This window comes from Sinohyriopsis cumingii, chromosome 5 (genome assembly GCF_028554795.1).
Source record: "Sinohyriopsis cumingii isolate HCF-2022 chromosome 5, ASM2855479v2, whole genome shotgun sequence".
Taxonomy (NCBI): Eukaryota; Metazoa; Mollusca; class Bivalvia; order Unionida; family Unionidae; genus Sinohyriopsis; species Sinohyriopsis cumingii.
The window spans coordinates 61,650,431-61,663,698 of record NC_142965.1 but is presented as its reverse complement, the minus strand read 5'-3'; the positions used below and the strand labels follow the sequence as shown (position 1 = coordinate 61,663,698).

At 33.7% G+C, this 13,268-nt stretch overlaps 1 protein-coding gene across 1 annotated transcript; it reads left to right on the top strand.

Annotated features, from left to right (window-relative positions):
* The first annotated feature begins 896 nt into the window (after positions 1-896).
* Positions 897-13,005, top strand: LOC149799289 (uncharacterized). The gene has a single exon (XM_089958589.1). The coding sequence runs from the start codon at positions 955-957 to the stop codon at positions 2,062-2,064; it is 1,110 nt and encodes a 369-aa protein (XP_089814715.1). The 5' UTR covers positions 897-954; the 3' UTR covers positions 2,065-13,005.
* The last annotated feature ends 263 nt before the right edge of the window (positions 13,006-13,268 follow it).

The window sequence follows — 13,268 nt, the reverse complement described above, 5'->3', positions numbered from 1 at the left end:
CTGTAACAACTTCCTTTTTCTCAACCAATTGTCACTTTTCACTCTCCTGATTAAAAAAAAAAAAGGAAATGTCAATTTCACTGGCAGATCGAACTATAGTATCTGTCCTTTAAGTGAATAAAACATAAATATATACCGCACATGGTTTGGTATTGTTGGCTTTACGTCATTTTCCAGCACATAGTAGGCTATACACGTCGACAAGATTAGACGGTGAATGAATAATACAGGAAAATCACAGGTAGAACTTAAACCCACGGGAAGCTTCTGGGAAACTTTCTTACATATCTAGGTCAGCTTAGTTGACACACGAAACAACACGAACAGAGGTTAAATTTGAACGGTCTATAAAGGTAAGCACCATAGACCACTCGGCCACACGGGACCTCTCAAAACCTTGTGTAAATTGACGTAGCTCATTTAGTAGAGCGTCTGACTCGTCATTAAATGGTCGATGGTATAATACTCTCTCAGGTACTGCTGCCTTGATGTGACCTTGGATAAGACACTTAACATGTTCGTACAAATGAGGAGAATAAACCGAACCACGACCAACCGATGAATATCACATAAGTCGTAACCCTAAGTTTTCCTCGTTACCCTTATCATGCATTTCTGAAGGCATATTTTATTTTCAGTGCATTCTTACTTATCTTCTTTATTTAGCTCATTACAAAGTAGTATAATTATTAACGAAAATAAGGGATTTAGCATTTATCAACCAATTGACCGGATTTGCATAAACTTCCGCGAAGCTATTCAACTTTCCGGAACCTAAATTATTTCTTATGTCATGCGTTTAACATTTGAATAATTTTATCAGTGGAAAGTTTGTAATCCAGTCAGATCACAAATATTGATGACGTCAGAGAAAAGTACTCATAACGATTTGTAAACATTGTGTAAAATTAAGAAATTTATCAAAATATTAATATTTTATATTGTTTTAAAGCGATGGCATCGTCAACAATGAATGCAATGAAGTTTTACACATCAACTTGCCGGTATGTCATGCAGGCAGACCCAAACAATCGAAGCACATGGAACGATTTATACCGATGCATTCCTATTTTGAAGCAATCCCTCCTGTGCTATGTCTGCGGTAATATTCTGCAGAATCCAATGGGCCCGCCTCATATGTGTCAGCACTTCGTTTGCAAAAAATGTATAGGAGGCAAGTACAGGTTGAAACCGACGTGCAGCTGGTGCAAAGATCACAGTCTATTTACAGAGAACCCAATTTTGGAAATCCTTCTCTCATGTTGTAACAAATTGTGTCGATATATACTAGATTCGTCTATTGGTCCACAGATTGCTGATGCCACTATAAATGGAGAGAAAAATAGTCTACTTGAAATTTTGGAAGAAATTGGCAGTCTGCAAGTTGATCATGAGCCATCAGGTAAGGGTGATAATTGTGGATTATTCATTCTATCTTCAGCACCCAGTGATGCAGCTCATAATGGACCATTTCAGCCAGGAGGAGATTCTGTATCGGCTTTGCAAAATGCAAGTGAAGGTGATGACACTGAGGACATGTCAAAAGCTGCTGTGCATATCAAGCAAGAATCCACTAAAATAAGGAATTCTGGAAGAATGAGGAAATCACACATAACTTTGCATTCTAAACATCTTAAAGCTAAACGTATAAAATTTAAAAACCTGAAACGTCCATCAAAAGAAATTTCCAGCAAAAGTAATTCTTGCAAAGTTTTTCGTCATTTGCCTATTAAAAGGGAGCGAAATTATTCAGGTGAAACTGAAACTGAGCACAAGGGAGATAACTCTTCATATTCTTGTAATTCAGTGGATAACAGCAGTGAAGAAAGTGTGTCTAATCCATCTATAAAAAGATCAAAAATTGAAGGGACTCAAATGGATAGAAGAGGTTGCCGATGTGGAAAAGCAGGAGGCTTCAATCAGCTTACATGCCTAGGACAAAGATGCCCATGCTACAGTAAAAAATTGCCATGTATTGGTTGCAGATGTAGAGGATGTAGGAATCCAAGGAAAGCTGTAGAGTCATTTCATTCTTCAATGGCCATATCTTCGTGTGTCAGTTAATTTTAAAAAGAGACAGTGCTTTTTCTGATTTGTAATCTCATGAAAAGATACAGCTGTTATTTGATTGTGAATTACATCTAGTTTTGTTACTATATTTCTGATCTTTTCACTTCTCAGTTGACCCTGATCAGAACTTTAGATTCCACATATTGGAGTTTATTCACTGGGAAATTATTTGTTAAATTCCTTCCTAAATGCCTGCTGAAAATTAAAGCTTTAGTAACAGATTTTTCAGGGTAGTGGCTTTTTTTGTGTGCTTCTCTGTTGGAGTGAGGTTGAAACAAGTCCTTTCAGGATGAAATCCACAAAGCAAGAGGATACAGTATGCAGGCTCATGAGCCATATGTTTAAAGTGAAGGATTTCTGATTCTTATACAGGGACATGGAGATAGAGTCATGGTTAAAAACACCACCGAATTATTTATAATTCTTTCTTTATAAGAGTTTAAGAAGAATAATGGATATGACTATACTTTAATGACATAATGCAGATTACCACTTTCTTCAAGCAAAGGTATTGGCACAAAAGTACTTAGTTGTTCAAGAAGTATATTTTATTCATATGAACATAGAGGTACCTAAATTTATTTTGTCAAGTGAAAAGTTGTACATTCAGATTTTTTATTGAATGAAAAGGGTATTCATGAATTAGACATTTTTGCTGAAGTAGGTGTTATTTCAGATACATTTATTATTACATTGTACAGAAATTATCACCATTTTTGTATCATATTAAAAATAATGGCATCTGCAGTAATGGATTCATGAGTAAATTTGACAAAAATGGCTGGTTAGAACTCAGACAATATTGAACCAACACTACTTTCAAGACCAGTATTAGTTTTTGAGAATTCCAGAAAATACAGTTTGTTTACTTTTAAGATACTGGTAAATATTGGAAATGTTTACAATAGATGGGTACCATTATCTGTAGGTATGGAATAGTATTGTTAGCCAGTATCCATTATCAGTACTATAACCACTCCCAATTGGAGCCTTTCCACTAAATCCCTGGTGGTAAGGAACAGTTCACCCCCAGAAACCATATAAGTGCACGTCTGTTACCTTCTGTGGTGGGATAAGGGTGGAAGTAAGGATGAATATAGGGGCTAATATTAGTTGCATATTCAGGTTTTCTTGCCATGCTTCAAGTTGCTGTCATAACCATAGAGCAACCTGCGGAATTATTTGGTGGCAATTTCATATTTTATGTTACCACTTTATTATTTTGAGCTCTATTGGTCATAGACCGGAAGAACTTATGGGATGTTGTCCATCATCTGATGTCCATTAGCACCACTTTGGGTATTGCTACTTTGCCTAAACTTCTTGGAGGATTACCGTGAAAGTTTACATACGCCTTCATCGCATGATCTGCTTGGTCCTAGATGAAAATGGTATTGCTATCAAATCCTATATAGCTGCCACTATTTCTGTCTTGAAAATCTTGTCACTACTCTTCCTAAATGGATGGTCATATTAACATGTGGTTTCATTAAAAGGCTTCTTATGATCTTTACTTGGTTCTAAATGAAAAAGGTGCCAGGGTGAAGTCCAATATGACCACCAATGCAGCGATTTGAAAAATCTTGTTACTACTCTTGAATGGATGGTCATATCAACATGGATGTTTCACTAAAAGATTTCTTATGATGTCTGTTTAGTCCTACTGAATATGATGCTTATCTGAATCCAATGTGACCTCCACAGTGACCCTCTTGAATGTTTTTTTTGCTATTAATTGTACATGAAAGGTGATAGCAACATGGGGTTTTTGCTGAAAGACTATGCTGACTAGTTGGTCCCAGGGATTTACAAATTTTATAAATGTTAACTCGCTCAGGGCAGGGTCACTGGAAATTGTACATGCCCTTGGAAAATTTAAGATTGCCTGAAACATAATATTCTGACATGAATAAAACAATAAATTATTATAAAGTATGGTGTAATTTAAGAAATTGTGTTATATATCTTTAAACGTTTGTTTTCGTTTAATCTTTGCTGGCACATTAAAACTATATGCTGATCCAGAATATATTAACACATATATGGAAATTCATTTTGCCCAGTAGAACATTATTTCTTTCTAGGGATTATTGTTTTAAAATAAGGTTCGACCCCTCCCCAGAGCTTGGGTGGGACTGGAGCTATAAATTGATGCTGCAAATATCATTTTATCCTATGCATGTTTAGAAAATGGGGTATGATAATACCATAATGCCATTATTATTTTCAGTTGTAAACAGACAATGAAACTTTCTTAAAACATAACAAGCATTGATATTTGATATGGTAAACTTAATGGAGATTGTCACAGAATATTATGATGCTACATCAACAGATTTATTTTTCTTCTCTCTTACAACACTACCGTCAATATTAGTCCCAAGTACCAGGCTTTTAGGATATATTTTATTTTCCAGTCATACTGTTCCAGTACCACCTAGCACACAGACTGGCAACTGGGCAACAGATCAAAGGCCCTCGTTGACTATGTGGCAGTGTGTTATCAGGCAAATGATCAATGGGGGCAATCATATTGTGAGTCTACCAAAAGAACATGTCTCCAAAATTGTGCCTCAAAATATGGCTTGATATTATCATTTTGTTTGAACTGGAGGATTTAGCATGTGAATAAAAATGGTTTCTTAATAATTTTTTAAGAAAATGATTGAAAAGCTTGCAGATTTTGCAAGTAATAAAACCAAAGTAATAGGACCAATGATTGGGTGTGAAATTGACAGTTTATGTGGGAGTAATATCTATATATAGATATAGATATATAGATAAATAGCTATAGTTTTGTGCATAAAGAAAACTGATTATATTCAATTTTATGATTGTCAAATCAATTTTCTACAAGTGGCAAACTTTTCATGCAGGTTATTTATAAATTAAAGGCAGTTACCAAGGCTTAATAATGTAAATAGATTACAATACTGGATAGCACCATTTCCCAAACAAGGTGTGATTGCTCTCTTTTACTTTTACTAAATTTAGTATTATTTTAAAGCTGTAGGAATTCTATTTCAACGACACAACAATTATAAAAATATTTTCAAATTTGACATAAGTAGCAGTGGTCGAAACACAAGTGTAAAATTATGCTTTTTAGGTGACATGGATCACCTTTCGGTAAATATATTGCTATGTTTGATGCCTTTCTTCAAGGACTGTTGTATCAGGTCATATTTTGTATTTAATAGATAAATAAGTTTTCTATCCACTGCACAGCATTTGAAAAGGTAAAATTTAGTGGCAGTATCAGCAGCTTAAATATAAGCAAGAAAACCCAAACTTATTTTGTGGCAAGAACTGTCAAAATCTGTATAAGCTGCAAAAAGTTTTGTATTTTTTTCTGGTTTTATTAATTTAAATCATATTTGATTGTGTTTAGAAGCTGAATAAACTTTATGCATGCTGCACAAATTATCTCTATCTTATTGGCCCCTGTTTTCAGTTTCTCATATTATCAGTTCACAATAATCTTTATCAGAATGCAAATTTCATTCGGTTTCCATTTGTACCATGATAAACTTTGTAAATGGTGACATTGTAATTAGCCAGAATTTTACACTGTTCATTCCAGACAGAGTATTAACAGTGTAAGTTATAATTGCACTAAATGTATTATTTGTGCAGATAATGATGCTTTATTATCTTTATGATCTGATAAGCTTTAAAATCATTTATTTAAATAAGCTGAGTTGGGAAAAAGCTTTAGCAAATGTGAAATTGGTGGTCAAAGTATGTCTGTGACCAACTCACTTGCCACAAACATAGACAGGCATTACCTGGATTTTCTCCTTGTCAGTACCCTCACTTGCAGATGAAAAGGTGGCCCTGGTTGTATAACAAAGGGATAGTTGCAGATTGGTGTGCTGTATGTCTTGTTGCTGTCTGTACAGAAAATAAAACAGTGGAAGAACAGTATTGTTCAATTATTCTAATAATAATGATGAACTGGTATCTTACAGTACTGGATTAATACTTGAAATTAAAGAAATAAGAATCAATTTGTATTATTCAATATTATTCAGTATTTTCCAATATTTGAACTTTTGAAACAATGCTGGTTAAAATATTGTTCGAGTTGAGTTTGGTCAACAAAACTAGTTTATCCAATATTTTATCTTAGTACCTCTAGACATTCACTATTTTACAATGTGTTTTTATAGCAAGGGTATTTAAAGGAGTGGAGAATTTAGTATTTTTAAGGACATGTAGCCTTCCAATGAAGGTTATATAATAATGGAAAAGGAAAATTGGCCTATATATAAATACTTTCCTTTATTATTAGACGTCGTAAAATGTCAAGGTGTTTTAAGTTGGAGGTATACACATAGACAGGTTTTGTTGTAAATTTTAATTTATGTAAAGAAAATAGATCTGATAGTGAAGACAGTTTTCAGACTTTGATTATACATGTATTTGTGAAGGATAATTTGAATAGGGCAGCATATATTCATTTTATCATATACATACTGTTAAGTTTTTATCATTATGATATCAATATCTGCACTATTACTTTACTCTTTTTGTGTATAAAAACATGTAAGACAAGTATCTTCTTGGTGAGAAAGGTACAATAGTAGACTTGATATTGTCTCATAGAGATTGCATTCTAATGCACACTGGACAGCTAGAATAAATATTTGTTAAAGTTCTAAGGGCAAATTGTATATAGTGTAGGGAAAATGGCAGCTTTTTGCATATTTCATTTGTCTGTTAACCAATATCATCATCTGGTAGGAACAACTGGCTTGAAAAGTACTGCTTTGCAGGCCACAGACAGGGTCGGACAAAATTCCTTTGTCCCATAATGATCAGGGGGCCGACCACTATCCCAGTTTATAATTCATAGGGACCTACTTGAGAATTTTTCCTAGGGCATACAGATCCTGTCTGCTGCCTAGTTGCTATGGGAGACCAGTCTCCATTTTCACTAAACATCTCAAAATTTATATTTCTAAACATCCTTTTTTATTCTTTGGATGGTAACAAGGACATTTTCTACAGAAGATTCAGCAGGCATCAGTGATCAAAACAAAGTTGAACACTCTCAGATTTTCCTTGAAGGAGTCATGTCTTATATTTGAAGAAGTTTTGTTGATTTTCTCCAATGTGAGTAATTCCTCACCTGTGTTTTTCATGAATGAAAAGCTCTCTCTGGGGTAAATTTTTAAATGTGAGTTTGCATCCTTTTACTTTTTCTGCCTGAGACAAAAATATTGCTTTTGTCTGAAGTATCACACGTTAGGTAAGTAAATTTAGTCGCAGTTTGTGGAGAAATTGTGAAAGTTTTGATGAAATCTAAGTCAACTTAATAGTGCTTGAATTTCTTAAGTATCATTGTCACCTCTTTTGAGAGACCAGCTGTCTTCAGAGACCACTCTCAAGACTAGTTTACTGTATTTCAGTATTTTTCCATTTCATCCACTATAAAGAATGGTTTACAGTACTTTGGCATTTCACCATTTCATCCACTCACAAGACTGGTTTACTATATTTTATTATTTGTCCATCACATCCATTCTCAAGACTGGTTTACTGTATTTTATTAGTTTTCTAGGTCATGATTAGCTTATTTTTCTTAGTTTAGTAAACAACCATTTGTGGGAAATCCCAAGCTAAATTAAAGGATTCAAGAAGTGTAATAATAAATTGTTTGATGACAGATTTCTCATCTGATGTTTCCTGTGTTATATATTCAGTCAACCCATGGCTAGGCTGTATGGTACCAATACCTGGTATTGCAAAGAATACATTTTCAAGTGGAAGAAACTCTCCTGTGTCCAGTTGAATAGGTTTATCAGAGTGATAAAGAAGTTTCAAAATTGAATCGTTTAACAAGTAACATGAATGGTAGACATTAAACACTCACTGCTTGTATTTTTCATGCCATTCTTTATGTAAGCAATTAAAAAAATCATATGCCCCCCTCCCCTTCAAATGAATGAACATGAGGACAAATGAGATTGCAGTGAGAAGGAGTGGGAGAGAATGTGATGGTGAGAGAGACAGTAAGTGAATCTGGAAATATACAATTGTACAACTGACACTGTATTCAGTTTCATATACCTTGTCAATATTTTGCAGGTACAAATTCCACAAAACTCATTCTAATTCATTATGGATATGTTCCATAAAATAAAGCCAGATAAATTTAGGTTGGACTGTTTTCATTCAACAGATGAAATAATATGTTGGCCTGATCATTTTGGTGAGTGAGTTTTATGTTACAAAGATAACAATATATTAAAACAATTTGATATTCATTGGCTAAGACATATAAAGCAGGTTATCTCAACTGAGGGAGAAATTAACATACAGAAATAAGTCTCATTGTTACTTCATTATTTTAACAGGCAAAAGCTGCTTCTATTTGTAAAGCAAACTTTGGCCAAAATGATGGCCATTTTATTTTGCTTAGTTCCTAACCAAACTTACTTCCAAAAAACATGTATATTATGTGTGAAAAGATATACATATACATGTACACTGTAATGCATTTTAACAGTACTTTAAAACAATTACAAAGTCTTGTAAATGTTTTCCATATTTAGTCCTTTAAGGCATTGCTCCAACTTTAGAGTGACACAGGCATTATTCATGAGAACACCTGACGTGTGTGAAACAATATCTCTCACCTCAATGTGTCTCCCCCTCTCATGAATACATGGCATGATCATGATTTCAGTCACTTTTGATCGCCATTCACCTGTGTTAATTTTCAAGCACTTTTGATCGCCATTCACCTGTGTTAATTTTCAAGCACTTTTGATTTCCATTCACCTGTGTTAATTTTCAAGCACTTTTGATTGCCATTCACCTGTATTAATTTTCAAGCACTTTTGATTGCCATTTACCTGTGTTAATTTTCAAGCACTTTTGATCGTCATTCACCTGTGTTAATTTTCAAGCACTTTTGATCGCCATTCACCTGTGTTAATTTTCAAGCACTTTTGATTGCCATTTACCTGTGTTCATTTTCAAGCACTAAGCTTATTATTGAATGTATTCTAGTCTGAAGCTCCTCGTTCTTTGGTGGAATTAAACTCGACATTACAGCCACTTTGGCATGCATGTTCACATCCATTCACATACTCGGTGAGGGGTGAACAGTATTTGGTCGACCAACACAATTAATAAAGCCCATACCCTGTATCCTTATGCTTTTATTATAGACACAACAGTTTCACAGTGCAGCCCATTTGGCTCCAATCAATGTTGATTCTGGCCCTTGCAAACCTTTTGATTTGTGCCTTAGTCTAACCTTAGTGTTAAAGTTTTCTTTCCTTTTTGATCAGTACCATTTATTCCTTCTCATTGGATTTGACTCGATATTCAGGCCATGGTAGATCAGAGTTTTAATGTTAAATGTTTGGTCAGTTTGCATTATATGCTTTCTTACATTTAAAGTTATATTTTTGCAGTGTATATGCAGATTCTTTTGTCAGTCAAAAATAGAGAAAATTTAAGAGTAATTTTGTTTTTATTTTGTAGACCAATAATAGTTCATATAAAAATCTATTGTTTTGTGTAAAAAATGACTCACATCACTATTGAAACTTAGCACTCAATGAAAATGGTATTATTCTGAATTTCCAATTATCCCCCTAGATTTAGCCTTAATCAACTTATTATCTCCCTTGATTTATGTTCCTGTGCTCTGTTATATTTATACAAGTCAGGAATACTGACACTACATACATTTTTATTTTTTATTTACGCACATAGAAAAATGATAATAGACAAAATATAGTAGTAATTGCATAGCAAACCAATTTCTGGATTAATAATCAGAATGTCACATTTTTAATTTCTAACATTTAAAATTATATTGTATATTAAGAATTCCTCCTTGTAAATGTTGAATTTGAAAATTTTAGTTGAGGAAAATAATATGCCATATATATTCACTCTCAAGTTGAGTCCAGCATGCAAACAAAATGTGTTGGCAGATTAGGATCTGTGTTGCTTATTCTACTGATAACTAAATACAAACCACATAGACCCAGCTATGCCAGCACATTATGGGACATTATATTTTGGTCTGTGCAGTTTGCAGTTGGACTTGGTTTTAAGCATTGTTGCTTTGTGAGATGAAATCATTGGATGCTTATAATGTCATTTTGTGTATGTCTTTGTCATTTCGGCCTTTTGGGCAGTTTATTAGAATTTTGCCTAACTGTTGTTCACATTTACAATCTTGTTAAATATTTGTTTAAATCTGTTTAATCATTATGTATTTTGATATTTTGCATGATCAGCAATTTGACTATATTATCAAGATGTGTTAGATTTTCTAGATACGGCAATTTTTTTGTTGTTGTTGATAGTTTTGTGGCCTTTCATCTATGTATGAACAAGACTTATCCTTCATCATCTTCATCAGAAGAATTTGATTTATAATTGGTTTAATGCTACAGACATAGTATTGAGTCTTATCTGTATAAATCTGAGTCTTTACATTTAGTTAAGTTTGAATTTTCATTTTCTTATATAACTTATGAATATAGTTCTGGTTTGAGCAAATGTGAACCCGAAATCCAAGGCTGATTAGGCAATCCCAAAAGCTTACACATGTTAGCATAATTGACCTTTTGAATTTGAGTTGAATATTTTGCACATTAATTAGCATAACTTGCTTTTTTTATCTGGCATTTATTTTCTATTAAAAAAATATGATGATCAACAATATATTTAAGTTGAGATCATTTTATGAAAACTTGGAAAATGTCAGGTTAAAGTTAAATTCTAGATCAGATTTCTGAATGTGTTCATAAATTTAATTTCTCATGATGGACATATTTACTAAGTTCTCGTGAACTATTTTAGGAGAAGAACCACATAATAATCTTAGTACTTCTTTCAAGATCTGTCAAATCTTGGGCTACCTTGAAGAATAATTTTACTGGTAATTACGACAAAAGGAGCAGCTCTAGTTTTTAATTCTGCTGGTATTGGACCAGAAGAAGTTATTGGATGGTTCTTCATCCATTGTTCAATGTCTGTCTTCTATCCTTTAGCACCAGTTTGTTTTTGATACTTCACCTGAACTACTTAGAGGAATGCCATGAAACTTACACACACTTTTTTCACATGGTCTCTAGTCCATCCAGCTCATCATCACAAGTGATATCTGCATCTGTAGGTATGTGAATTTGTATGTGACAATCTTGATACACAGATAAAACACCCAGTCGATACATGCAAACAGGGTAGTCTTTTGACTTGCACATTTTTTTATGCCACATAACCTGTTAAAGAGTCAATTATTTCTTCACTGAAAGAGTTATTATGATGTCTAGTTGGTCCTAAATGAACAAAGGTGCTGCTCAGATATCCAATATAGCCATCACTGTGGGCATTGAGTGGTGGGCATTCTAATAATCTTGTTAGGACTGCTTTTCTAGAATGAATGATGATATCAACGTAGGATTTGCTCTGAAAGACTTCTTATGTCTAGTTGGTCAATGAAGAAAATGTTGCCAATGTGACCTCCATTATGGCCATTACAATGGCCTTTTGGAAATTCATTATAACTGCTTAGCTGGTCATAGCAACATTGTGCTTTCACCAGAAGACTTCTTAGGATATGTAGTCTACTGTCTGTCCTCAATGGAACCAAACTGCATTTGTTATTCAATATAGCCACCAGTGCAGCCATCCTAAAACGTTTGTTGTTGTTACTCCTCCAGAAAAGAACACCATTTCCAACTGAGGTTTTCTCCAGATGACTTCTTAACCATGCCTCTTTTGTCCTAAAATAAAATGGTGGTGATTTGATGTCCATTGCCTTGAAAATCTTGATATTTCTAATCCTTGTCAATGGAAATCATTTGAATAGGGTTTTCAAAGGAAGGCTTATGGTGGTTTCTAGTTGGTCATAATTGAAATTGATGTAAACTGATCCTCAATATGGCCACCATGGTTAGCATATGGGCAGTATTACTGTCATTACTCCTCCCAAATTCCTAGTCATATCAACATGGGGTTCTCACCAATAGACTTCTTATGAGAGCTAGCTGGTCCCAAAATGAAAATGGTGCCAGTCGTACAATCAATATGGCTTCTGTATTGGCTGTCTTGGAAATCGTCATGCTGTTACTATGTCTTCACCAAACAACTTCTAATTGTGTCTACCTGGTCGTAAATGACAAAGGTGCAAATCTGACATCCAATATGTCTGCCATAGCAGCAGATTTGAAGTATTGTTATAACTTAAGACTATCAGAAATGGCTTTAACACTCAACATTTTATGACCATATCTTCAATCCCTGGAAATTCTTTTCTCTCAGAAGAGCATCAGTTCCTTGAAGAAACTCCTGTTTGTTGACTTTCTGGATTTCCAAGCTAAAATCAAGTGGGAGATACAGATTTAGACCTAAAGAAAACTGTTTGTTTTTAGAAATTCTGCTGTAAGCTAATGATCTTACTTGAAAATTATGTGGGGTTTTTTAACATTGCATTTGGTGTCCATCTTGCAAATTATTTGTCAAATAATCCTCCTGTTTATTTGAAGATAGGGTTCCAATGTAAAATACTGAATGCTTTAAATTGTTTAGTGCACTTTAAGATCTGTAAAACAAGCTATCATGGATAGTATGATGTTACATGAATTGGTAGATTTTAAATTGTGTAGTCACTCTAAGACATGTAAGACAAGCTATCATGGATAGTATGATGTTACATGAATTAGTAGATTTTAAATTGTGTAGTCACTCTAAGACCTGTAAGACAAGCTATCATGGATAGTATGATGTTACATGAATTGGTAGATTTTAAATTGTGCTTTGTTTTTCTTGTACATAGAAACTACCGTATTGTCAGGATTTACATGTTACCAGGTATTTGGTTGCACTTTAGCGATGTCTTGTTAATTGTTACATCTAAATATCAGTATGTTTTGTTCAATAAAATGTTTTTGTACCATTGTTATATTTTACTTGTTGATTTCCAATGAAAAATCTTACTTATCAAAAGAAACTTTTATTTCTTCATGATGTATGTTTATGTATACAATTGTGTGATGGACATATTTCTTCTTTCGTTAGCAGAACTGACAGAGCATACATTTCCCGATAAGGATAAACTTAATTTGTAATAAGTAGTATTGAAAATGTCATGTAATAAGTACTATAAAAATATGTTATAAGTAGTATTAAAATATGCAATATTACAAACAATTCACGGTATA